The sequence below is a fragment of the Pipistrellus kuhlii genome, unplaced genomic scaffold (assembly GCF_014108245.1).
Source record: "Pipistrellus kuhlii isolate mPipKuh1 unplaced genomic scaffold, mPipKuh1.p scaffold_m20_p_38, whole genome shotgun sequence".
Lineage (NCBI taxonomy): Eukaryota > Metazoa > Chordata > Mammalia > Chiroptera > Vespertilionidae > Pipistrellus > Pipistrellus kuhlii.
Window position 1 is genome coordinate 2,341,044 of NW_023425538.1, and position 27,104 is coordinate 2,368,147.

The following is a 27,104-nucleotide window of genomic DNA, read 5'->3' on the forward strand; positions in this document are numbered from 1 at the left end:
CATCCAGCAGCTGCCTCCTGCATGCCCCCTACTGGGGATAGAGCCCACAACTTGATAGGGAATTAAACTGGTGACTCTTCGCTCATGGGTCAGTGCTCAACAACTGAGCACACCGGCTAGACTACATCTCAATTTTTAAAAAAACACATAATTAGCCCTGGCCATTTTGGGTCAGTGGTTAGAGTGTCAGACCAAAAATCAAGGGGTCACAGGTTCAATAACTGTCAAGGGCATATGCCTGACTGAGTTGCAGGTTCGATCCCCAGCCCTGGCTAGGGTGCATGCGGGAGGCAACCAATCATTATGTCTCTCTCACAGGGATCTTTCTTTCTCTCTCTCCCTCCCTCTCTCCTTTCCATTTACTCTAGAAATCAGTGGAAAGAATATCCTCAGGTAAGGGGGAGTGGTGGATGCAGGAAGAGACTGAACATAAACTGTGCACCTATGAATGAGGACAATGGGGTGGGGAGGGTGCAGAGGGTGGGGTGGGAACCTGGTGGAGGGTGGAAGAAATGAGGAACCTTTGTAATAATATGAACAATAAAGATTGAATTAAAAAAAAAATACCCTCAGGTGAGGATTCATAACAACAAAAAACATACAATTAATTTATTTCAGCATCGGTTGTGACAGTAAAAAATGGGAACCACTCATATTTACTGGGCATGGAAAGATGACTATGGCATTGACAAAAGGCTTGCTGCAGAATTGTGTGTACAATAAGACAGCACTTTGTGTTTTATTAAAAAAGCAAGATATAATTTTCAACATGCAGAGAAAATGATCTGGAAAGACATACAAACCAACAGTAATTACTTGTAAAAAATGGGACTCAGATATGGAGATCTGAGCTTTAATATGTGTACTATTTTGCTCATTAAAAACAAAAACAGTCCTAGCTGGTTTGACTCAGTAGATAAGAGTGTCAACCTGCGGGCTGAGGGGTCCTGGGTTTAATTCCACTAAAGGGCACATGCCTGGGTTGCAGGCTCAATCCCCAGGGGGCATGAAGGAGGCAGCCAATCAATCATTCTCTCTCCTCACTGATGTTTCTATCTCTCTTCTTCTCCCTTCCTCTCTCTGAAATCAATAAAAAATAAAAACAAAAACAATAATCAGAGTCATAACTCAAACTGGGCTACTAGAATTTTGCCCAGGGCACAATATTGAGGTTTGTGTACATTTAAAATCATAATTTGCAGATCCTGCAACTGTCTACTTGGCCCCACTAATGTACACCACTGCTTCGGCAGGTAAAAGCAATACACTCAGCCAAAACAAAGCACATTAAGTAAGAAAGTTACTACACCAGTGACCCCATGTTTCACAAATTTTGAGGACACCCTTTCTAAGGTTTTTCCTGGTTCCAAAACTGAGAAGTATATCTCTAACAACAACTACATTTATTGAACACAAGCTGCTGGACATGTCCCCAGCTATTTAATCCTAATGATGCTGAGGCCCTAGCAGGACCCAGAGAGGAAGTGGTTCGATCGAGGTCACAAAGATAGTTAGTGGCAGGGACCGGATTCAAACCCTGGCAGTCTGAAGAAAGATCTGTGCCCTTAATGCATTTGCTGCCTTGCATGTAGATGGCATTACCTCATGTTTTGTGTGCTGAGTGAGCCCTGAAAGGGCAGGGCCCAGCTCTGGCATGGTCAACACTGTATCCTCAGCATCTCCCAGTACAAGAACCAGCCCAGAGGAAAAGTTCAGCAAATGTTTGATGACTGTGTGAAAAGAAGGAATTCTCCTCAAGACAGACCTGTTCCCTGACCCCCTTAGTCAAACTGTCCCACAGTAGGACTCTCAAACACTAAAGGATGACAGCTACCCAACAGGGTTGGTGAATAGGCAAAACTCACTCTCAGGTAGAAAAAGCTCAGGAAGCTAAATGGCTGACTTCCAGAGGGCTACAGGAGCTTGGGAACCCAGCCAGAAATGCAGAAAGAGAGAAGACAGGGCACACAGAACACTTCAATTCAGGGAGTAGCTTTTTCTTAGCTGAAGCAGCTCATTTGACAGGCAGTGGTACCCTTGAATCTACACTCTCCCTCCCTCTGGGCTTTGGCCCCCCACCCCCAAAGCCATCTGCTGACACGTACCGTGTCTGTGAACTGGTAAGCAATGAACTTGCGCATCAAGGAAATGGCTGTGGCCCGTTCCTCCCCAATCTGGAAGAGAGGCAGACAAGATGAGACAAGATGAGTTGGAGGGCAAGACATGGGAAAGAGGACAAGAGATAACAGTAAGAGTCATCAGGCAAGAAAAAGTAGGAGAGAGAGGAACATGAGAGGAGAAATACAGAGCGCGAGTGATGAACAGCATGAAAGAAAAGGTGGGAGACAGTGAGGTGGAGGGGAGAGAGAAGAGTGGAAAGGCAATCAGGCCAAGGAAATTCAGAAAAGACACATGGACACTTCTCCCAGACAAAGCCACCTCCCTCATTTCCCTGTCTCCCCTAAGCCATGACGCTAGAGCACACACCTTACACTTGACAGTCCACAGATTTGGATCCCTAGACAGGAGAGGGAAAGAAAACCCTTTAGTAAAATTGTCTCATCATGAAACATACAAAAAATCACACCCATCCTTCCTCTTGCATCTCCTTTCCCCATTCTTCCATACATACGGAGAGAGAAAGGTGCCTTCTCACCCCTCCCTCCCTCCTCTCACCCACCACTGCCTGTGTGACCGTGTCCTGATTGATTTTAGGAATGACTTGTATGGGCACATCATCCAAGTACAGTACAAGAGTTCCACCTCAGCCCTCCTATCCCACCCCCTTACTTGACTCCTGGGAGCAGCTGCTGCTGAGTGATGTCATCAGAGAGTTCGTCAGACCCTCCATACACCCTGGAGAGAAAAGGGCAGTTGGGAAGAAGAGGTGAAGCTCTGTCAGACCCCGACCCTTCCCACAAGGCGACCACCTCTCCTGGTCCCCATCCCCCCATCCAATGTTCTTACGTCTCTCCCCCAGATGTCTTGGCATATTTCTTCATGTAATACTCGCCTAATTCTTCTTCTCGCTGGTCCCTTGGAAGGAGAGGGGGAAGGATAAACAAGAATGGGAGGTTGAGGAGAAACCCCCCAAAACCCCCCGTGGGAGCCAATTTCACCCCTTTCCCCCTCCCTGCTTACCTCCAGAGGTTCTGTAGGCGGCGAGCCCCAGAACGGTCTTCGTCCAGGACAACATTGTCAATATTGGAGGCTGCAGAAGAATGGGCAGATGAGGTAAGAGAAGGTGAAGAGCAGGGGCCTGGAGAAAGCAGTGGGGCTAAGAGGGCCAGAGGTGGGCCTTGGGGAGAACACACTTCACTGAGGAAACCCCCAACTCTCACCCCCCAAATCCTGCTCAGGTTTCTGCTTCTCATGAAGAGACTGTCCAGCTGTTCCCCATCTCACAGCCACTGACTAAACACACCCTGAATTCCACCCCACACCACCCATCCCTGCATCCACACCTCCGACAATACTCATACACTAATATACACCCTCAGGCCAATCACAGCTAGAGGCTGGACCCAGAACCCCCTTACTCTGAACCCTAACATGGTGAAAGACCCCAGGGACGAACAGGGATCAGGGATGAGGGAGGGTGCCGAGGGCAGGAAAGAGGAGATGTCAGGATACGGGAGGAGGGTTGAGGAATCACGCTTTTCAGGTTCTTACCTTCAATCTCTTCTACTTGGAGGAAGAAGAGGTGGTGGTGGTAGTGGTGGTGGTGGTGGTGGTGGGCGAGGGCAGACAAAGTATGAGCCAAATTATAGCAGCAAAATCAACCAATGGGTTGGGGGAAGGGAAAGGGAGAGGCACAGAAGGTTGAAAATCAAAAGTAAAGGCCAGGCACCAGGTGATTGGGGGAGAAGCCGAAATGTATGAGGCGCACAAAACGGAAAATAACAGGGAAGGGGGGCACTGGCCCAGGAAGTGGGGGGTATCTTGGGACAGGGCCCACCCACCCTATAACCCCCAGAAAGGATTTACTGGGGTCCTGGGATCCCAGAGTCCTCTCCCCACAATACCTACCACTCTACAGCCCCCGCCCCCCAACTCATGGGCCTCAAAGGAAAAGGGTAGGAGCTAGCTGATCTCTCCGGCAAGGACAGAAAGAAGCGAGGTGAGGACGGTGGGGTTTGGGATGGTGCAGGGCATGGGGGTGCAGGATGGGGTCTCAGGACCCTCTGGGTCACATCCCCTAGTGGTGGGCCCACACACACACCTTTCTCTAGGATGTCCTCTGCTCCATCTTCCCATTGGTCCTCATCCTCATACTCATCGTCCACATCTGAAACAAGGCCAAGTGGTCAGGGACAACAGCTTCCAGGAAAACTCCTTTGGGAGGTGGGCACAACTAACCCCCGTCTTCCAGGTCAGGACACTGAGGCTGAAGCAGGTGAGGTACTCACCTGAAGCCACAGGGCTGCTCCAAGCAGCAGGGTCAGGTCTCCTATGTAAATCCACCTGGCTCTAAACCATCCCTCCCCTCAATCCTTCCCAGAGATCCACCTTAAAAGAAAAATCTAAGTAGGCAAGCAGAAAAGTTCCCTCTCAACTATAAGGGAAGACAGGTATATCGTTGTTGTTTTTTAAAGACAGAATTCATGGTTGATTGGCTTTATTATCATGCTCTTACATTTATAATGGCTACCTCTTATTGAGATTATACTATGTGCCCTGCCCTGTTCTGCATACTTGCTAGATTCCTCACTGAATCTTCCTGGAAACCCTAAGAGTTATCATCATTGTTCCAATTTTATCCGGGCTCTGAGACCCAGAGAGGTTATCTAACTTGCCCAAAGACTCAACTGGTACCTGAGAGGCAGCCTAGCTTCAGGGTCAGGCACTTCAATACTTTACAAATACTCTTCTGTATGCATCAAATAGTACACTGAAAACTTAAACAATAGTGATAGTAGCACATGATGAAAAAACCCCAAACTGTATAGATGACATTAAGTGTACAGCAAGTCTCCCTCCCACTTCTAACCCCCACCATCTCAGTCTTCTTTTTCAGAGGTAACTCTGTAGCATTTCTTGTCCAGAGATAATTTGTGCATATATAAGAAACCCCCATCACTATTCTCTCCCTCTCTCCCTCTCCTTCTCCCCCCCCCCTCTCTCAAACACACACACACACACACAATTTTTTTAAACACTGCTCTGAGCAGTAACACTAGCTTGGAGCTCTTGCATAGCAGACATGCCTCATATGCATATGCTGTCTGATTTCTGCTCAATAATTAGTTTTTCCAGGCCCTTATCATCAATGAACATTTAGGTCACCAAACATTTGCAATTGCAAAGAGGACTGCAGCAAGTGTCTTTGTCTTCATGTCTTTATGTACCTCTGTGAGTTTAACTGTGGAGTGAATTCCTAAAAAGGAATTGCTGGATCAAAGCATTAATGGGTAGAGCCACATATGTAACCTTTTAATAGGCAGTGACCACCTTAGCCAGTTTGATTCAGTAGATAGAGCATCAGATTGGGAATTGAAGTGTCCCAGGTACAATTCCGGGTTGCAGGCTTAATCCTCAGTAGGGGATGTTCAGGAGGCAGCCGATCAACGATTCTGTCACCATTGATGTTTCAATCTTTCTCTCCCTCTCCCTCCCTCTCTGAAATCGAGATATATACATATATATATATATATATGTGTATATATATATATATATGTATGTATATAGTGTTTTTTTTTGTTTGTTTGTTTTTGAAAGGACAGTAACCCAAGCACTCCCATCACCAACACATAAGTATCCCTAGTGGCCCACATCTTGGTCACATGACATGTTATCCATTCTTTTCTTTTCTTTTTTTAAAATATATTTTATTGATTTTACACAGAGAAGAATTGAGAGGAACAGAGAGCTAGAAACGTCGATGAGAGAGAAACATCAACCAGCTGCCTCCTGCACACCCCCCACCGGGGATGTGCCCGCAACCAAGATACATGCCCTTGACCGGAATCGAACCCAGGACCCCCCAGTCCGCAGGCCGACGCTCTATCCACTGAGCCAAACCGTCCCAGCCATTCTTTTCTTTTGATTTGCACCCATCTGCTGTCTTAGACCTTTTCTCTAAGCTAGGACTCCCTGCCCCTCTGCTTTTGAGAAAGGACCGAATCTCTCCAACAGGAATACCCAGAGCATCTTCTGCCCCTCTGCTGTTTTCCCTGGGGTAAGAGTGTCCCCAGAAAATGGAGGGTGGTGTTCCAAGGCACTCCCTTTACATGGGTGTGGGGAAATGAAGTATTCTCATGTATGGCTGGTGGGGGCTGATATTTGGCCACAGATATAAAAAGCTTTAAAAACATATGCCTCTTCTGGGAGCAGTCAGGCCCGAAGCAGCCGGGCCCAAAGCAGCCGGGTCGGGTGCAGCCAGGCCCAGAGCAGCAGCAGCCAGGTCCAGAGCAACTAGGTCGGGAGCGGCGGTGACTAGACCCGGAGCAGCTGGTTGTGGAACGAACCAGAGCAACAGAGGCCAGGCCCGAAGCAGCCAGGCCCGGAACAGCTCGCTTCTCGCCTGCCCCTGCCCCACGGCTGCCTCTCAGACATGGCTGGAAACTTTTGTGGGAACTTGAGGGTCTGCTGAATCAAGTGATGAAGGCTTAGATCTGGATGTGTTGAGTTAGTATAGGGCTGGGGTGTTGATCTGTGAGTGCCTTGGGTGGGGCCTGGATGAGGCTGGTTGACCTATTTTAGGGGTGTCGAACTCAATCAGAGAAGGGGCCAAAATCTAAAATCCAGCCTAAATCGCGGGCCGAATGGTTTACTGAACAGTCATAAACTGTCATTGTGATGGAAACGCAGCGGAGTGCAGTGATGACAGCGCGGTGCGGGCCACATTGCAAGGCCTGGCGGGACGGATTTGGCCCGCAGGCCTTGTGTTTGACACATGTGACCTATTTGGAAATGTCTTTTGTGTGAAATGTATCATTGGGCATGTGGAGGTATTATTGATATGAGAAAATGCTAAGTAACTGATTTACTATCTGAAAAGGGATTTACTATCGGGGAAAGGGAGGGAGGAAGAGACTGAACATAAACTACACCTATAAATGAGGACAACGGGGGGGGAGTGGGGGAGGGGAGGGGGCGGAGGGGGGGGGAACCTGGTGGAGGGGGGAAGAAATGAGGAACCTTTGTAATAATATGAACAATAAAGATTGATTTTTTTAAAAAAATTAAATAAATAAATAAATAAATAAATGTGTTAATGATGTTCCTTTAAGTTTGACACTCTGTTTTCTCTTTGGAAACGTATGTATTTTAACAGTTTGACACTGTGTTTTCTCTTTGGAAACCTATGTATTTTGTTTTACACATTTCAAAACATAATTCTAAGAACAGATCTATAGACTTTATTAGACTGCAAAAGAGGCCCCCCCCAAAAAAAACAAATAAGAATCCTGATCTAGATAATAACTTGCATATGTGTGTCAAAATACGTGAAGATACTCACAGCAGTGCTACTTAAAATACTGACAAATATAAACTTCAATGTCTAACAAGAACCTGTTTAATAAATAAAACACATTATGGAACACTATGCAGCCAGCGGAAAAAATAGCTATTTCAGTGATAATGATAGTAGCTAATGTATATTGAGCACTTGGGTGCCACAGGTTGTTCAGAAAACTTTAACACAAATTAACTTTCTAACCTAAATTATTTAGGTTATATCCACCGGCACAAGCATTGAGTGAGAAAAGCAGTTTATAGAACAGCATATATAATGTGAGCCTAAATGATCACAAATAAAAAGCCACCTGTTGCTAAGGGCCCACTCTAGGCTGGGCATTGCACTCTGGGTTGCCATCAGCCTTAAGTGCTTTATATGCATGGTCTCCCAAATCCTCAAATTATCCCTGCTGAAGCAGGGAACTGTTTGTTCCCTTTGTACAGAGGGGACAAGAGGCTCAGAGAGACATATAGCAACTTGCCCAAATTCACATGGAGAAAAAAGCAAAGCCAGGCCAGGAGGGACCAAGATCTGTTGACCTTGCCGAAACCGGTTTGGCTCAGCGGTAGAGCGTCGGTCTGCGGACTGAAAGGTCCCAGGTTCGATTCCGGTCAAGGGCATGTACGTTGGTTGCGGGCACATCCCCTAGCTGGTCGATGTTTCTCTCTCATCCACGTTTCTAGCTCTCTATCTCTCTCCCTTCCTCTCTATAAAAAATCAATAAAATATATTTAAAAAAAAAAAAAAAAAAAGATCTCGCCGAAACCGGTTTGGCTCAGTGGTAGAGCGTCGGTCTGCGGACTGAAGGGTCCTGGGTTCGATTCCGGTCAAGGGCATGTACCTTGGTTGCGGGCACATCCCGGTGGGGGGTGTGCGAGAGGCAGCTGGTCGATGTTTCTCTCTCATCGACGTTTCTAGCTCTCTATCTCTCTCCCTTCCTCTCTGTAAAAAATCAATAAAATATATTTAAAAAAAAAAAAAAAAAAGATCTGTTGGCCTCTACTACCCTGTGCTGTTATTTATCTCTAGATCATCTGAGCTTTCCAGGACAAGCACAGAGCATTGTCAGTTTTTTAAATGGCATTGTGATTATGTGTTTTAAAAGGACCTATCTTGGCCTGGCTAAGTAGCTCAATTGGCTACAGTGTTCTAATCATATGCCAAGATTGCGGGTTCAATCCCCAGTCAGGACACATATGGTACAAAAAACAATTAATGAATGCATAAATAAATGAACAACAAATCAGTTGTCTCTCTCTCTCTAAAAACATTTTTAAAAATATTTTAAATCAATTCATTTTAAAAAGAAATTAAGCCTGGCTGATGTAGGTCACTGGTTGAGCATCGACCCAGGCACCAAGAGGTCCCCAGTTTGATTCCCAGTTAAGACACATGCCCAGGTTGTGGGCTCAATCCCCATGGGGAATAGGGGGGTACTGGAGACAGACAGATGTTGATGTTTCTCTCTCTAAAATCAATAAAAACTTTTTTAAAACTAAATTTTAATACAATAAAAGGACCTATCTTTTAGGAATATATATACAGAAATATTTGGGGGTAAAATTGTGTATTTGAGATTTGCTTTAACATTATCCAGCAGTAAGTGGAGGAAGAATAAGTAGAACAATCTGGTACTCATCTGCTACCTGATTTTTTGTTTGTTTTATTGTTGTTAATCCTCACCTGAGGATATTTTTCCATTGATTTTTAGAGTGAGTGGAAGAAAGGGGGAAAGAGAGAGAGACACACACATCAATTGGCTGCCTTCTGCATGGCTACCCGACCAGGGCTGGGGATTGAGCCTGCAACCAAGGTACATGACCTTGACCAGAATCAAACCCAGGACCCTATCTTGGGCTGATGCTCTGTCCACTATACCAAACAGGCCAGGGCATATTTGTTTTTTAAAAAATACTTATTTATTGCCCTAACCAGTTTGGCACAGTGGATAGAGCGTCGGCCTGCAGACCAAAAGGTCCCAAGTTTGACTCCGGTCAAGGGCATGTACCTTGGTTGCGGGCACATCCCTAGGAGGAGGTGTACAGAAGGCAGCTGAACAATGTTTCTCTCTCATTGATTTTTCTAACTCTCTATCCCTCTCCTTTCCTCTCTGTAAAAAATCAATAAAATATATTTTAAAAACAAATAAATAAAAATACTTATTTATCAATTTCAGAGAGGAAGGAAGGAGAGAGATAGAAACGTCAATGATGCAAGAGAATCATCAATCGGCTGCTCCTGCACACCCCAGACCAGGATTGAGCCTGCAACCCAGGCATGTGCCCCAACCTGGAGTCGAACCATAACCTCCTGGTTCATAGGTCGGCCCTCAACCACTGAGCTACACTGGCTGGGCTAAGTTGTTAATTGTTGACACAAGATGATGGGACATGGGGGCTCCACATACCATCCTACTACTATGTTTGACATTTACCAAATGTTGTTTAAGTACATTCAAGAAATAGAACTGAAGAGGCTGAAGGAAATCCAGCCTCTGCTCAGCATTCGCCAGCCCTGGGACATACCAGCCTCATCCAGAATGAAGCCACCATGGCGCGGTTTCTTGGGAGGTCGGTCATCATCTTCTTCCTCTTCTTCCTCATCATATTCTTCCTCCTCTTCCTCCTCTTCTTCCTCGGGCTCTTCCTCCTTCTCACTGCCTGCTGCGCTCCGCCTCTCCTCCTCTACCTGCAGAGTCAGAAGAGATGGGGCACCAGAGATCTTTAACCCAAAATCCAGACACCAATCTCGCTACCCCCAAACATGACTTCAGCGCACTCTGCTGTGTGCACACCCTTCCACTCTGGCCAGGTCTCTCTGGTAGCCATTCTCTCAGTGACAGCATCACCATCTACCTGACCAATATCTGGGAGCTGACCTGGACTCCTCCCTCCACTAGACCTCCTTGCTAGCCCCCACCAGGCCTTTCCATTTGTTAGCTCCATGAGGCTTGGTTCTTGGCTTTCTGTACGACTCCCTGTGCCATCTCACCCATTCTCTTGGCTGTGAAACACATCTCTGTGCCAAGAACTCCCATCTCTCTGTGTTCCAGGCCACAGTGCTCAAATTAGCCACCTCTTGCTGCTAAATCTTTTTAGTTGGTCCTTACTTACAAGACATCTCACACCACCGCCTCCCTAACAATATGCTCTTCCCTTGGCATCTGTCACACTATGCTCCCCTGGCTGTTCCCCAAACTCTCTGACTACCCCTCTGCAGGTCCTGTTACTGTGTTCACCCCTCAAGGGCCCACTTTGTTTCTCACACTATACACTCCCTCCCTGGCCATTTTACCTTCCCCAACTTCAGTTCCTCTCTCTGCAAATGACACCCCATCTGTCTCCAGTCCCCCTTTTTTCCAGAACTAAAAACCACCATATGCCAGCAGCTTCCTGGATGCCTCCCCAGGATGTCCTCTGAGTCCTTCACATTAAATCACAAACTGACCTCCATGTCTTCCCCATTAGGCATCAAACTGATGACCTTTCTGCTTTTTGAGCCTCATCTTCCCAGTGCATCCCTTCTTCCTCATCCCACAGAACATCTAGTCCAAAACATTGCCCTCTGAAACTTGGATCCCTGCCCAGCCCTCTTTCTGGTCTCTTGACCTATAATCCCTCTCCCCTTACCAGTCACAGAAGGCAGTGATCCCTACAAAACAGTGTTTCCCAACTGTAATATTTTCTTCATTAATGTTTTAACTTCCTGCCATGCTCACATCAATACAACCCATTTGTCTGATATTTTCTTTAAATTCACTCATTTTTACTTACTTTACAAGAGAAATGTTCCTATGTTTTAAAATAGTTCATAAGTAACAAAAATTTTTTGAAGGTTATCTTGTCATAAATAGAAAGTAACCATAAAGATATGAGCAATACAATGTTAAGTCTCAGCAGGATACTTTGCCTGTTGTAGACTCTAAGCCAAAGGCCTGTTCTCCCTGATAAACAGAGACTAAGAAATTTCAGAGAGGTTGCCAGAGGCACAGTAGCACCAAAGTGAAACTTTTTCTATGTCCAACTTCCGTGACCCAATCAAAAGACAGGGTATAAACTAAATTGAAAAACACACAGATCAACAACAAGAACTTTTTCACTAAATGTTTGCGCCCGACAACTCATGGCAGTGGTAGCAGTGGGGCGCATGTGGCTGAACGTCTTGTCCTTATTCCACCTATAGCATTTCTTCTTCACCACCATCCCCAACCTGGAATGCATCTATAGTCTTGAGAAACTATGATCTAAAACATGAATTTGATCATTAGGTCCCAGGCTTATAACACGGCCATAGCTCCCCTCAAACCTCAGGTAAAGAATAAGCCCCCTGCCCTGGCCAGATAGTTCAGTTGGTTGCAGCATCATCCCATACACCAAAAAGGTTGCAGGTTTGATCTCCGGTCCAGGCGCATACAAGAGGCAACCAATTGATGTTTCTCTCTCATACTGATGCTTCTCTCTCTAAAATCAATGAAAACATATCCTTATAGAGAGTCGGCCTGCAGAGTCAAGGGTCCTAGGTTCGATTCCGGTTAAGGGCATGTACGTTGGTTGCGGGCACATCCCCAGTTAGGGGGTGTGCAGGAGGCAGCTAGTCAATGCTTCTCTCTCATCAATGTTTCTGACTCTCTAACCTTCTCCCTTCCTCTCTGTAAAAAATCAATAAAATATATTAAAAAAAAAAAAAAAGAAAACATATCCTTGGTGAAAATAATAATTTTGGCCTACTGGTATAGTTCAGTTGTTGAGCGTTGACCTATGGATCAGATCACGGTTCTATTCTGGTCAGGGCACAGGCCAGGGTTGTGGGCTCAATCCCCAGTAGGGGGCATGCAGGAGGCAGCCGATCAATGATTCTCTCTCATCATTGACATTTATATTTCTCTCCCTCTCCCTTCTCTGAAATCAATAAAAAATAAATATTTTTTAAAACCTATTTTATTGATATTTTACTGAGAGGAAGGGAGAGGGATAGAGAGTTAGAAATATCGATGAAAGAGAAACATCGGTCAGCTGCCTCCTGCACACGCCCCACAGGGGATGAGCTGCAACTAAGGTTCATGCCCTTGACAGGAATCAAACCTGAGACCCTTGAGTCCACAGGCCGACGTTCAATCCACTGAGCCAAACCACACAGGGCAAAAAATGTATTTTTTTAAAAAACACCACTACTCTCCTCTGCCTCTCATTTTTACTTCAATCAAAATACCCACCACAGTTCTAACTGGTTTGGCTCAGTGGATTGAACGTCAGTGGCAGGCCTGCAGACTGAAGAGTCCCAGGTTCGATTCCAGTCAAGGGCACATATCAGGGTTGCAGGCTCGATCTCCAGTGGAGGGCATGAAGAAGGCAGCCAATCAATGATTCTCTCTCATCACTGATGTTTCTCTCTCTTCCTTCCTCTCTGAAATCAATAAAAATATATTTAAAAACATGCCGAGCCGGGACCGGTTTGGCTCAATGGATAGAGCGTTGGCTTGGGGACTGAAGGGTCCCGGGTTCGATTCCGGTCAAGGGCATGTACCTTGGTTGCGGGCATATCCCCGGTGGGGGGTGTGCAGGAGGCAGCTGATTGATGACTCTCTCTCATCGATGTTTCTAACTCTCTATCTCTCTCCCTTCCTCTCTGTACAAAATCAATAAAATATATTTAAAAAAATAAATAAATAAAATAAAATAAAATAAAAACATGCCGAGACCGGTTTGGTTTAATGGATAGAGCGTCGGCTTGGGGACTGAAAGGTCCCGGGTTCGATTCCAGTCAAGGGCATGTACCTTGGTTGCGGGCATATCCCCAGTAGGGGGTGTGCAAGAGGCAGCTGGTCGATGACACTCTCTCTCATCGATGTTTCTAGCTCTCTATCTCTCTCCCTTCCTCTCTGTACAAAATCAATAAAATATATTTAAAAAAATAAATAAATAAAATAAAATAAAATAAAAACATGCCGAGACCGGTTTGGTTTAATGGATAGAGCGTCGGCTTGGGGACTGAAAGGTCCCGGGTTCGATTCCAGTCAAGGGCATGTACCTTGGTTGCGGGCATATCCCCAGTAGGGGGTGTGCAAGAGGCAGCTGGTCGATGACACTCTCTCTCATCGATGTTTCTAGCTCTCTATCTCTCTCCCTTCCTCTCTGTACAAAATCAATAAAATATATTTTTAAAAAATAAAAAATAATAAAATAAAAACAATAATACCCACCACCTTCCAGGAAGTCATGTCTGCCCTCTCCCCATTACACCCTAAGTAAAGCTAGGCACACCCTCTAGGCTTTCTCCATCAAGGCCCTAACTACTGAGAGCAGGGCCCAGGCTGTCTCAGACACCACCGAGTCCCCATATCACTTGGCCCAGGCCTGGGGCAGAAAACAACTTTAGAAATGTTTGCGCCTAACAACTCATGGCAGTGGCAGCTAGTGGGGCGCAGTGGGGTGATGACTGAGCTAGTGCCTGGAAGACAGGCCCCAAGCCCTGGCTTGGACACTGTGTGTCCCCTGGGCTTGGCAACCCTGATGGTGCTCAGGTGCTGGCTGATCCTGCCCCATGGGGACAATGATGAAGTATTTCCTGAGCCGGAGCATGCTCTGGAGTTCCTGGGACCAAGTGTTCGCTGCCTTCTGGCAGCAGTGCCCAAACCCCTATAGCAAACATGTGCTGCCTGAAGACACAGTGCACCGGGAGGTGACCCCTAACCAGAAGCTCCTGTCCCAGAGATTCCGGACCAAGACCAACAGGATGCCCCACTGGGCCACATGAATATTTCCTGCCAATGTTGCTCACTCAGTGTACAACCTGGAAGATTCTAATGTGGACCACAGAACCAGACCACGACCACCTTCATTTAGAACAGTGTTTCCCAAAGTGTAATACGCGTACCCCCAGGGGTACGGGAAGAGTTTGGTGGGGATATGCACTGCACCGTACTTAGCCGCGCCTAATTCTACGTTCTCATGAATACGAGGGATACTCAGCGTTACGGGAATTATAGAAGGGGTACACATAGGTCAAAAGTTTGGGAAACACTGATCTTGAACATCAACCATGCCTGGCTGATGGTTGTGGAGGAACAATTTGTTTACAGTGTGAACTCTTGATAACAGCCGCTGGAACGAAATCCATTAGGAAGCTTGGGTCTCCTCTAGCTTATTTGGCATCTCCAGAATTATGGTCTCGACCCATTCAAAAGCAATGTGACCATGATGATGAAGGGTTTTGAATACATCTTGGCCAAACCGCAAGGTGAGGCCCCTTCCAAAACCTTTGCTGAGACAGGCAAGGAGAAGGCAAAGGAGACAACACTGGCAGCTACAGAGCAGGCCAAGGACCTTGACAGTAAGGCAGCCACCAAGCAGCAGCAGCAGTTTGTGTAGACAGCCCAGACCCTGCGCAGCAGCACACCAGACCACCCGGCTGCCCTCCCACTGCCCTTCTGCCTTATATTTTATTGTTAAAAGTCATGTTCCAGCCTGACCTATTTTTTGGTAGTGGATTGGAGGTGGTATCTGTTTGGCACCTACAGTGCACCAGATACCTTACCCATGTCTGGTCTAGGCCTGCTTCTTCCCACACTGGATAGCTAAGAAGAGATTTGCCCAGGGTCATAGACAGCGTGCAGGCAAAGTGGTCAGAAAGTCTAGACTGTAAATTCCATGAGGGCAGGGACCTTTGTTTTGTTCTCTGCTGTGCCCCAAGTATCTAGAACAATATCTAGCGCATAATGGGTACTCAATAAATATTTGTTGAATTCAATCAGCCTCCACCCAGAAAAAACAAAAAATTCTTAACACATAATCCTAACCAGCCCTTAAAGCCCACTTTTTTTGAGAAAGAAAGGATGGAGGAGAGAAACATTGATCGGTTGCCTCCAGCATAGCCCAGATGGGGACTGAACCCACAACCCGAGTATGTGCCCTTACTGGAATGGATCCTCCCATCTTCTATTGTATGGGACAATGCTCCAACCGAGCCACACCGGCTAGGGCAAAGCCCCGCATTTTAACAACTCAAATTACTAGAATCACTGCATAATTTCTAGAAACCTTGTCATCATTCCCTTGGCACAGTCCCAGCAAAGCCTTCTTTCCTCAAGAGAGAGCCCTCACTACTTACTATGTTTGTGTTACCTCAGGACTTGAGCATGCTCTTATACCATCTGTTCTAACCATCCCCCTCAAGCAACCATCCCCGTTTATGAAACTCTCTACCCCAAAACAGAGGGCTCCATGAGGAAGGCTGTGATCCGAATATGACAGAAACTCAAGGAACACTTGTTGAATGAGCATAGTGAACCAACTGATCTCTCCAATAAGTGGTCCATTATTTACCATCCCTGCACGTCTATCCCCAGGACCCATGCCAACATTTGGCTGTCAGAAAAGCCAATCCAGTCCTATCTCTGGCAGTAAGACACTACCTTTCCGCCTCACCTGGTGACAGCAGACGAGCCAGCCTACTGTGGCGTTAGGGAAGTGAGACCTGCACAGTACAAACCAGACTACCCCAGCTAGGAAAGGAACGGAGGATCCTGGTCTCATTACCATCAGGCTTTAACCACAAGCAAAGTATCCTGAAGCCATGACCCAGAACTACAACCTGAAGCAAAGGCCCCGCCCCCACCACGATATCCCAATTCCTCCAACCCTTCAGTGGGAGCTGAGGACTTTCCAAAGGACACAGGGATTGACAATCAGTCAAATGTCTACAGAGGACAAACAGACAATATAAATAAGTGGGACAGCTCAAGGGAAAACCATGGCACTCTCCGCCAACAAGTATAAGAAATCTTTCCTTTTCTTTAAATCTGCCACAAGACAGGCAAGAGGATAAATGGCAACTGATACATCCTGGGAACTAGAGAAAATTCCCTGCTCTAAAGAGGGCTGCCACTTCTTAAGCAAAGAGCTAGTGTGCAGAACAGTCCTGAGTCTCAGGCTGCTGGCTCCTCCCATTTTCCTAGAAAGCAGGAAATCTTGATTTTTACTGAAATTGCTCAAGTGTTAGCAACCAACTTACAAAATAAATTTACATTTCTGTAGATCAAATGAGATCTCTATAATCAGCATGTCATCTTCTTTATTAGTTTGTAAATTGTTGCCTACTAAACTCAATGAAAGCAAAGATTTGCCTTGTTCCACTCTCTCTCCAAAACCTAGGATGTATCTGGAACAGTGTAAATACTCAAACATTTATTTGTTCAATAAATGAGTAAATCAGAAATAAACGAAATAAAAGAGAATAACTGTGAATAAGCGGATTATCTGAACTCAGTTATGTCCCAGGAAATGTTTAACAGTTCCTGAAATGGGACAGTCAACAGACCCCAAAACAGATTGATCCTTTCAAAACATTAGATCACATTCCTTCTTTGCTCAAAACCCTCATGGCTCTGTCTCACTCAGTTAAGGCCAAGTTCCACACCACAGCCTTCAAGATCCTATACCCAAGGTGGCTCGCAAGCCACATGCGGCTCTTTGGCCCCTTAGGTGCGGCTCTTCCACAAAATACCACGGCCTGCGTAAGTCCATTTTGAAGAAGTGGCATTAGAAGAAGTTTTAAAAATTTGGCTCTCAAGAGAAATTTCAATGGTACTGTTGATATTTGGCTCTGTTAACTAATGAGTTTGCTGACCACTGCCCTACACCATCTGATTCTTATTTCTCTTATTGTTGAACTCACTCTGATTCTGCCCACTGGCCTTCTTGTTACTTCTTGAACACCACAGATGCGCCCCCAACTTTGCACTTGCTGTTTCTCCTTACTGGAACACTTTTCCGTATGGCATGACTTACTACGTCACTCCAACAAGACTTTTGTCAAAAGTCACCCACTCATACTCACCCTGACAATCCCTCTTCAAAATGCAACCAGGATTCCTATTCCCCTTCTCTCTACTCTAGAATACCTTCTAGCTTACTAAATGATTTACCCATCAATTCTATTTATTTACATTCACAAAGCCAAAGTTGTTTTTTTCACAAGAATAAAGATTTTTTAAATCTGTTTTGTTTACTAGTGTAGTCCCAGGGCAAAGAATTGTGCTTTACACATACTAGACATTAAAAATGTTTTTCTGGCTGAAACCGGTTTGGCTCAGTGGATAGAGCGTCGGCCTGCGGACTGAAGGGTCCCGGGTTCGATTCCGGTCAAGGGCATGTGCCTTGGTTGCGGGCACGTCCCCAGTGGGGGGTGTGCAGGAGGCAGCTGATGGATGTTTCTCTCTCATGGATGTTTCTAACTCTCTATCCCTCTCTCTTCCTCTCTGTAAAAAAATCAATAAAATATATTTTAATAAAAATGTTTTTCTGGAATGACTGGGCAAGCCTAAAAATAAAAACTAATAATGAGTGCTTACTTTATGCCAGATTTTGTTATCCCACCGTACCTGTGGCATCCCTGGCCTTGGGATGCTCTGCTTGACTTGGGCTTGCCAACTTCTCTCTCTCCCGACAACCTGAAAGCTCCCGTAAACCAGAGCTCATGTTGATCCCCGCTGATCTCGCACAGAAGCCTTTCTGCCCAGATCCTGTCCCCGCCTCAATGCCTCCCCCAGCGTCCCAGCCACAGACCTCAGCCTCCTCGCCGTCACTGCTGCGCTCGCTGTCCTCCTCTTCAGAGAAATTGCTGTCCTCGCTGTCCGACATATTCTGTTCTTGCAGGGAAAAGACGGCGGGCTCAGCGTACCCCCCAATCCAGAACCCCACCTTGAGCCTGTTTCCCGAAGAGGGAAAAAAAAGCCTCTTAGCGCACTTCCGGCAGCCTCATTCTGGCAACCGTGAACCCGAAAGGGAACTTCCTTACGCCCCCTGCTACACCTCCAGAGTCCCTAAGTGTGGGCTCTATATCTCCCTAACCCCGGCGACCCCCGGGCCAGCTGGGTCGCCAACCAACCTACCCCACACCCCTCCGGTCCCACCTCCGCCTTCGGCACCAGCTGCAGTTCACACGACGCCTGGATGGGACTGACGTAACCTCTCGCGAGAATCTGCTCGTTGGCTTCGCCTAACGCGAAATTTCTGGGGCTGATGCCTAATGACGCACGTCCGGTGAGCCATCTTGAGAGTGGCACAGCTATCCGAACGTGGCAGCTGGAGCCGACATCTTGGGAGAGTCAAATAGGAGGTCAATTCTTCCTTCTGGGACCCGGACTTTTCCAGCCCAGAATGTCGTCCAGACCTCCAACGCGGCGTGCCATGCGTAAGAAGGCGGGAATTAGCAAAAAATAATAACAAATTATCAAATAAAGTATACGTTATCTCATGGACCCTCTAAACCACATGTGTCAAACACAAGGCCCGCGGACCAAATCCGTCCCGCCAGGCCTTGCAAAGTGGCCCGCACCGCGCTGTCATCACTGCACTCCGCTGCGTTTCCATCACAATGACAGTTTATGACTGTTCAGTAAACCATTCGGCCCTCGATTTAGGCTGGATTTTAGATTTTGGCCCCTTCTCTGATTGAGTTCGACACCCCTACTAAACATTCCTAGGAGGTAGGCAGCCCCATTTTGCAAGACGAGAAAACTGAAATAAGAAAAATTAACAGGAAAGTTGCAGACCCACCATGCTTGGGTGACTTCAACGCCCGTGATTTTGTTTGCAGTGTCCCTAAGTTGATTAAATGTGAATTTATGTATTAGTCCAATAATTATTCATCAGAGAGGTGTCAAAGAGAACCAGGCATGAGGGAGAGATATGAAAAATTAACCTGATGGCAAAAAAACGTTTGAAGCTTTCAGAACACATTGCTAATTGATAAGCAAGGATTCAATTTACAGAAATTTACTGTACATCTTGTTAGTTACAGGGGAATGGAGTGCTGTTGGGCTGGCAGCAGGCACACAAGGCAATTACCAGAGTCAAAATACCTGGGTGTATCTCTGCATAAGTACAAACTCCCCAATCCAACAATCCCCCAAACTGAACCCAAGACAGATTGGGAATGGTCTCGGCACCCTAAAGAAATGATGCCCTTTCTGTAAGCTTGCTTTCTTTACACAGCAACTCTTTAAAATGATATTTCATGCTTCCATTTTTTCTTTCTCTTTTCCTCTCTCTCTCCCTCTCTCACTCCTCCCCCTTCTTCTCTCTCTAAAAAAATCAATAAAAACATATCCTTGGGTAAGGATTAAAGTAAGATTTCACGCCCTGGCTGGTTTGACTCAATGCATAGAGCACGTGTGTCAAACACAAGGCCCGCGGGCCAAATCCGTCCCGCCAGGCCTTGCAATGTGGCCTGCACCGCGCTGTCATCACTGCACTCCGCTGCGTTTCCATCACAATGACAGTTTATGACTGTTCAGTAAACCATTCGGCCCACGATTTAGGCTGGATTTTAGATTTTGGCCCCTTCTCTGATTAAGTTCGATACCCCTAGCATAGAGTGTCAGCCTGCGGACTGAAGGGTCCTGGGCTTGATTCCCGGTCAGGGCACATGCCTGGGTTGTGGGCTCAATCACCAGTATGAGGTGTGCAGGAGACAGCTGCTCCATGATGCTTTCACATCACTGATGTTCCTTTCTATCTCTCCCTCTCCCTTCCTCTCTGAAATCAACAAAAGCATATTTTTAAAAAATAAAAAAAAATAAGATTTCATGTATAAAATGCCTTTTGGCACTTTTGCAGAAAGACATTTACTTCAAGAAAGAGAAGGAACCTTCATTTTCTCCCTGTGGAGAATTCTTCCCTGGTGTATCTGTGGTTCTCAACTCTCAACCCTAGCAGCATATCAGAATACCTACAAATAGAGAGAGAGAGAGAGAGAGAGAGAGAGAGAGAGAGAGAGAGAGAGAGAGAAGAGAGAGAGAGAGATGCATGATAGCCTCAAACTGGAAACAACCAATATCCATTGTTAGGAGAATGGATAAATAGTTGCTGCACATCAATACAGTGCAATAGTAACAAGCTACTGATACACATTTGAATACATTTCAGAAGCACTATGCTGAGTAAAAGAAGCAGCACTAGAATATGTAGATATGATCCTATTCATATGAAATTCTAGAGGAAACAAAATTCAGACAGAAAGCACCTTAGTGCCTAGGACTGGAGGTGGAGACTGACTTCAAAGGAACGTGAGGGATGCTTTGGGGTGATGGAAATGTGGCTGCCTGTTGTAAAAGTTTGTCAGAACTTGCCCTAACTGGTTTGGCTCAGCAGATAGAGCCCTGGCTGGTTTTGCTCAGTGATTAGAGTGTTGGCCTATGGACTGAAGGGTCACATCAGGGGTGCAATTCCCAGTCAAAGGAACCTCAGTTGTAGGTTTGATTCAACCAGTCAATGTGTCTCTCTCACATCGATGTTTCTCTCTCTGTCTCTCCCGCTCCCTTCCACTCTCTCTAAAAAAATAAATGGAAAAATATCTTTGGGTAAGGGTTAATATTAAAATTAAAAAACACTATACTTAAAAATAATAATAAAAAAATAAAGATTGCTCTAGCCAGTTTGGCTCAGTGGATAGAATGTCATGGGCTGCAGACTGAAGGATCCCAGATTCAATTCTGGCCAAGGGTTGCAAGCTTGATCCCCAGTAGGGGGCATGCAGGAGGCAGCCAATCAATGATCCTCTCTCATCATTGATGTTTCTATCTCTCTCTACCTCTTCTTTCCTCTCTGAAATCAAAAGAAATATATTTTTTAAAATAATAAAATAGCCAAAACCGGTTTGGCTCAGTGGATTGAGCGTCGGCCTGCAGACTGAAAGGTCCCAGGTTTGATTCTGGGCAAAGGCATGTACCTTGGTTATGGGCACATCCCTAGTGGAGGATGTGCATGAGGTAGCTGATCGATTATTCTCTCTCATTGATGTTTCTAACTCTCTATCTATCCCTCTCTCTTCCTCTCTGTAAAAAAATAAATAAAATATATATATATTTTAAAAGATATTTACTGCCGAAATATCTGCTGAAAATTGGCTATTATGTCCAGGATGTGAATACTGTCCTTGAGTATATGGGATCCTTGTGCAGTGTACAACCTTCACATACACACACACACACACACACACACACACACACACACACAATCGCCTGTCCACCTCAGAGGTTCAGTGTAATTAGTAAATAAGCTAATATACTTAAAGCATTTAGTATCTGGCCCAGGGTAAACACTATTTACGTGTAGCTATAACCATCATCTTCATTTGTTGTTGTTATGTGCCATCATCCTCCTAGACTTCAGAGACAGCAGTGAACAAAATATATTTGTCAAGACTGGGGCTGGGTCATGGACTGACACCCAGTGCCTCTGCCGCTAACAGTCATGTCTTCCAAGCCTAGTGGATTCTTCCTAAACTTCCAACTTCACTAAGAAGCTAATGAAATACTCACCAAGAGATCATCTGGGGTGTAGAGCCTGCCATCATTTTTGTTTCCCTACAATTTTGAGGTAGGAAGGAGAATCAGATCTTGGAGGGGGAGAGCTTGACCTTCCTCAAACATGCCCCTGCTTCCCCTCCCTGCCCGTCTGCTGACTCTCCCCTCCTGCTCCTCACCAGCAGCTTCATGATGAGAACCAGGAAGAAGAAAGGCTCCCAAGGACAGAGGGTGGTCCTGAGCCCCCTGAAGGCCTTATCAGGAGGAGAGGCCACATGGGCACCCTGCCTACCCCCAGGCTTTCTCTGGTCCCGTGGCCCAGTGGCTCAGGGTCCTGGAAGCAAGAGGTACAGAGTGAGGGAGCAAGTTGGAAGACTGGAGGGGGTGAAGGGAATGGCCCCATTCCCTCCCTGTCCAGCTCCACTCAATCCACAGATACTCAGGGAATGCTCTCCAAGAGGCAGGGAAGATTGTGACTCCAGAGAAGGTCTGAGTCAGGGGGCTTACTGCCACACACACTCACACACACACCCAGACAGATAAGAGGCTTGATTAGTACATGAGGATCAGCTGGAGAGTTTGGAAGCCTCCTCCTCTCCCAAACGGGCCCATAAGATAGTAGCACGTGGTGTGTGTGGGTGCAGCCTTTGGCCGTCTTCTCACTGGGCGACACTGTGCTAGGCCTTATCAATGTCTGAAGGTACATAGCAGGGGTCTTTCCTATCCTTTCTACTTCTACTTGTCCCACATATCTTGAATCTCTGTGCCTGCCTGTCCCTGTCTGTCTCTTTCTCTGCAGTTTGGCCTCTGACTCTGATTCTCCATCGTTTGTATTTTCTGACTGACCGGTGTCTCCTTTCTCCTCCTCTTCTCCCTTGGCCTCTTTGTGTTTTTGTTCCAAGTGTCCCCATCTCTCTCTTGGGCTGTTATGTCTGTGTGTCCCTCCAGGGCACTCCCTGTGGGCACTCCCTTCCTCCCTGCCCTTTCCCTCTGGCTCTCTCACCTTTTTGGAGCTGGACTCTAAGCCCACCAACCTCCTCCTTATCTCAGGCCTCCAGGCAAAAGGTGAAGAATTACCACACCCCTTTGAACCTTGGACCCCAGACCCAGAGCTGCCAGAGAAACTGAGGCAACAGTGGGCTCCCTCCCTACAGCCTAAAGAGGAGCCTCCTGGCTGGGAAGGGAGCATCCTGAGTGGGGGAACAAGGCACTCCTGAGGTAGCTCGGATGGGATGGGGTGAGGGCAGGGAGGCATTCTGCGGAGAGGGGCCCGGGGACAGAGAATGTGGAGGTGATGGAGGGGATAGTAGGGACTCCAGGTAAGGAGCCTGAGAGGGAGATTCTGGAGGCAGGTCTCTAAGGAATGGAGGACTCTGGGAGAGGAATTCCAAGGATGACAGTTGCTGGGGAAAGGAGGCTCTGAAGGAAAATAAATTCTTAAGGATGGTCGATTTTGAGGGAGAGGGCTCCGAAAGAAAGGAAGATTTTGTGAAAGGAGATTCTAGGGGGGTGGTTCTAGAAAAGATGTATTAGGGGGAAAGGGAGATTCCGGAGGAGGGGATACTAGGGGTAGTTGGTTCTGGAAAGATTGTGGGGGGAACGATTGGGGAGAAAGCCATTGAGTGGAGGGAAATTAAGGGAAAGGAATCCAGAGTGAGGGACTCCAAGTAGCAGATACAGAAGTGGACTTCTGAGAGGACTCGGGAAAGAGAAGACCCAGGTGAAAGGTGGGCTCCAGGGCGTAGGAGAACTCTGAATCCTGCATCTGGGAATCCAGCCTGACTTGTCGGTTCCGGAGGGAAGATTCTGGCGGAGGAGGCTTTGGGAGGAAGTCTGCGAGTGAGGAGGGTTAAGAGAGGCCTTTTCGTTGGGGGCTTAGGATCGGAGTTAGCTGGGGTAGGAAGGAGGTTAGTAAAGACCGGATGCAAATGAGAACCGCTGTGACCAATGAGGGCTGAAGATGTCGAGAACCGCGTGTGCTCCTCACCCTTAGGCCACACGACAACCTTCAGGCCCCGCCCCTTCCACTCCCGGGTCCCGCCTACCGGTCTTGAGATGTGTCTTCCGGCCGCCAAGCGGAAGTCCCGCCCTCTGGCTACCTCAGCAGCCGTAAAGCTTCTTTTCGTCGCGACGCTGTGCTCAAAGCGCCTGCGCACATCCTGTAAAGCCACCCGTGTGGCCTTGCGTTTCCCTTTTCCGGTGTCGGCGCCGCGCGGTGAGCATCTCTGGTGTACTCCCGCAGTCATGCCATCCAAGGGGCCTCTGCAGTCTGTGCAGGTCTTCGGACGCAAGGTGAGCCGGGCGCCGGTTGAGAGGGGCCGGGAAACCCGGGGTCTGGAAGAGGTCGATGGGCAGGTTTCTGGGGCCTACATGGGAGCCGGAATCCTGATCTCACGTGGCCCTCGTCTCTCCCCTCGCTTTCTGCAGAAGACCGCCACAGCCGTGGCGCACTGCAAACGGGGCAACGGCCTCATAAAGGTGAACGGACGGCCCCTGGAGATGATCGAGCCGCGCACGCTTCAATACAAGGTGCTGGCGCTGAGGGCGGGCGTTTGGGTTGAAGGGAGGCCTGGGAAAGATTTTGAAATAAACAGTTTCCTGGAGTTCAATGATCTTGGAAGCTGAGGAATCTGGTATCAACAGGGATGTTTAGAAGTTGAATTGAGGTCAGAAAAATGGGTTTTTGGCGAGGGTGGTGGGTTTTGGCGGTACGGAAGATGTGATAAAAGCTTACAGTGAGTGAAAACGAATGTTTAGAGGGAAATGATGGGGGTAGATAGAAGAGGGTAATGGGAGGATAAATAGTGATAGAAGGAGACCTGATGTGGGGTGGTGAACACACATTATAATGTAGAGATGGCACATTATGGAATTGTACACCTGAAACAATTTTTTTAAAATATATTTTATTGATTTTTTTTTTCAGAGGAAGAGAGAGGGATAGAAACATCGATGAGAGAGAAACATCGATCAACTGCCTCCTGCACACCCCCTACTGGGGATGTACCTGCAACGAAGGTACATGCCCTTGACTGGAATCAAACCTGGGACCTTTCAGTCTGCAGGCTGACGCTCTATCCACTGAGCCAAACCGGTTTCGGCCACCTGAAACAATTTTATTAACTGATATTGCCCCAATAAATTCAATAAAAACGTGAATGTTGAAGATTGAGAAGATGTTTTGAAAACGGATATTTGGAAGCCCACTCAATTGGAGACCAGATGACGAGACACAAGGTTTTTTCGACCTGATTTCTTGCAATTAGTAATGAGGGATAATAGTCTCCACTCAGGACTTTGTAGAAACTCAGTAAGATTTAAAAGAACAGGAATGGAATTTGGGGTTATTTTGCTTGGCTGAGAAGGGGCTTCACTTTGTTTGGGGCCCGGTTTCTTTGAAATTGGCGTGTGATTTCTGTCTCAGCCTATGTTGAGGCAAATAACTTCTCTTCCTTGGCTGAATTCATCATCTGCAAAATGGGAGATAATTTCTACCTTCAAGGGCTGTTGTGAGGATAAGTTAGAACAGTGGTCAGCAAACTCATTAGTCAAGTGAGCCAAATATCGACAGTGCAACGATTGAAATTTCTTTTGAGCGCCAGATTTTTCAAAATTGACTTGCCCAGGCTGTGGTGTTTTGTGGAAGAGCCACACTAAAAAGGCCAAAGAGCCTCATGTAGCTTGAAAGCTGCAGTTTGCCAACCACGGAATTAGAATATCTCCCATTAAGTCTATTACTTAGATTTTTAAAAAAATATGTTTTATTGATATTTTTACAGAGAAGAAGGGAGAGGGATAGAGAGTTAGAAACATCGATGAGAGAGAAACATCGATCAGCTGCCTCTTGCACACTCCCTACTGGGGATGTACCTGCAACCAAGGTACATGCCCTTGACCGAAATCAAACCTGGGACCTTTCAGTCTGCAGGCTGATACTCTATCCACCGAGTCAAACAGTTAAGGCTATTTTAAATGTAAAGAATAACATCCATGTTTTGGGGTTAGTTAGAATTCATAGGTAGAGTCTAAGATCCTTGGTATAGCAGACATTACATATTGTGGTTTACTCTTTTTGACTGTCAGTTTATTTGAAGGCTTTTATTCACAGCCTGTGAGTGCTGGAGATAACAGTGACCCAGAAGGCTCCAGGCTCTGCCCTCAAAGAGCTGCCAGTCTACTGGGGGAATAGAATGGATCTAATACCTGACACTACTCCCAGAGTATTTGAAGCTGGGATGGGGGAACCCAGGCAAGGATTCTGGCATCTGAGTGGATCAGGGCAGGATTGGGGGGTGGTTTGAAGGGAGACCTGGGATCTGATACCTAAAGCAGGTAAAATAAATGTGTCCAAGCACATGCAAGAGACTTATACCTGGCAAAATGAGTGTGTGGCACAGGTTATAGTGGTAATTTCTCTGAGAGGATGGAAAACTCAGGTGGGGAACCCAGAAAAAGCCCAAGAGTGCCTTTTGCTGTTTGAGGCAGCTTTGGTAGCTGTAAAGGTTTCCTTATTGAACTAAAAGCCAGAGAAGTCTGAGGTGGGGCATCTGAGATGCAGGGAGGTTGCCTGCTTAGGTTGCTTTGAACAATCTCATTGGTCTTCCATTCCTCCCTGCTCCTGGCTGTGGTGGTAGCTCAACCCTCCCTCTCCCACTAGTACTCAGGCCAGTGGTGGTAGAAGCTACATGAAGAGAGAGAAGGATGCTCAATGAGGTGCTCAGTTGCCCAGATTGTGGTCTAAAATACTATCATTCCCCCCTGTTCCTCCAGCTGCTGGAACCTGTTCTGCTTCTTGGGAAGGAGCGATTTGCGGGCGTGGACATCCGAGTCCGTGTGAAGGGTGGTGGTCATGTGGCCCAGATTTATGGTAAATCCCAGGACCTGGGCAGCCTGAGTGGGAGGTGGCTCGAGAGCGAGGTCCTACTCCTGGGTCTTCTAAAACTAGTGTGCCTTATTTTGTGTGTTTTTCTCACAGCAATCCGTCAGTCCATTTCCAAAGCCCTGGTGGCCTACTACCAGAAATGTGAGTGAGTGGGTCCTTCCCATCAGCCTTCAAGTCAAGTACTAGCTCTGGCATTTAGCTCTAGAGAGTAGGCGTATGCTTCTGTGGTCATCTAAATCTTTATCCCATTTCTTATCTCCAGATGTGGATGAAGCTTCCAAGAAGGAAATCAAAGACATCCTTATCCAGTATGACCGGACCCTGCTGGTAGCTGATCCTCGTCGCTGTGAATCCAAAAAGTTTGGTGGTCCTGGTGCCCGTGCTCGCTACCAGAAATCTTACCGATGAGCTCATCTGGGTTCACCTTTATAATAAACAGTGGTCGTGGGATTTAA

At 46.7% G+C, this 27,104-nt stretch overlaps 2 protein-coding genes, 1 long non-coding RNA gene and 1 pseudogene across 11 annotated transcripts in view; 2 read left to right on the top strand and 2 right to left on the bottom strand.

Annotated features, from left to right (window-relative positions):
- SUPT5H (SPT5 homolog, DSIF elongation factor subunit) overlaps positions 1-18,475 on the bottom strand; it is a 34,380-nt gene extending 15,905 nt beyond the window's left edge. Inside the window, exons 1-10 of one of the 8 annotated variants that reach the window (XM_036407955.2) lie at positions 18,372-18,475; positions 18,025-18,102; positions 9,988-10,150; positions 4,223-4,288; positions 3,673-3,684; positions 3,142-3,211; positions 2,968-3,036; positions 2,791-2,856; positions 2,488-2,518; positions 2,106-2,174 (exon numbers count right to left, since the gene is read on the bottom strand). In XM_036407955.2, coding sequence (XP_036263848.1) covers positions 2,106-2,174; positions 2,488-2,518; positions 2,791-2,856; positions 2,968-3,036; positions 3,142-3,211; positions 3,673-3,684; positions 4,223-4,288; positions 9,988-10,150; positions 18,025-18,099 — 621 coding nt within the window. In that variant the 5' untranslated portion in view covers positions 18,100-18,102; positions 18,372-18,475. Of the gene's footprint in view, positions 1-2,105; positions 2,175-2,487; positions 2,519-2,790; positions 2,857-2,967; positions 3,037-3,141; positions 3,212-3,672; positions 3,685-4,222; positions 4,336-9,987; positions 10,151-18,024; positions 18,167-18,350 lie in introns of those variants that run through there. The other 7 variants (XM_036407954.2, XM_045570876.1, XM_036407956.2 and 4 more) reach the window with 7 other exon arrangements.
- LOC118702229 lies at positions 14,012-14,829 on the top strand (annotated as a pseudogene).
- A 5,422-nt stretch (positions 18,476-23,897) lies between the features above and the next one.
- Positions 23,898-27,104, top strand: RPS16 (ribosomal protein S16). Of its 2 annotated transcripts, none has more exons than XM_036407980.2 (5): positions 23,898-24,059; positions 24,195-24,296; positions 26,538-26,634; positions 26,743-26,790; positions 26,912-27,104. In XM_036407980.2, exons 1-5 carry the CDS (start codon positions 24,012-24,014, stop codon positions 27,055-27,057), a joined length of 441 nt encoding a protein of 146 aa, XP_036263873.1. In that variant the 5' UTR covers positions 23,898-24,011; the 3' UTR covers positions 27,058-27,104. The 2 variants fall into 2 exon arrangements, with proteins under 2 accessions (XP_036263873.1, XP_036263874.1); XM_036407981.2 differs by having other exon boundaries at positions 26,538-26,682; positions 26,714-26,790; positions 26,912-26,980.
- LOC123651119 lies at positions 23,960-25,287 on the bottom strand. The gene is made up of 2 exons (XR_006739607.1): positions 24,873-25,287; positions 23,960-24,647 (listed from the first exon to the last, which is right to left on the bottom strand). It is a non-coding gene; the product is annotated as an uncharacterized LOC123651119 (long non-coding RNA).

What these genes read in the sequence shown, in the direction of transcription:
- RPS16 (XM_036407980.2), top strand. Translation starts at nt 24,012, where the DNA reads ATGCCATCCAAGGGGCCTCTGCAGTCTGTGCAGGTCTTCGGACGCAAG. An exon ending in TGCAGGTCTTCGGACGCAAG is followed by an intron (nt 24,060 to 24,194) that starts GTGAGCCGGGCG and finishes CGCTTTCTGCAG; the next exon opens with AAGACCGCCACAGCCGTGGC. An exon ending in CGCGCACGCTTCAATACAAG is followed by an intron (nt 24,297 to 26,537) that starts GTGCTGGCGCTG and finishes CTGTTCCTCCAG; the next exon opens with CTGCTGGAACCTGTTCTGCT.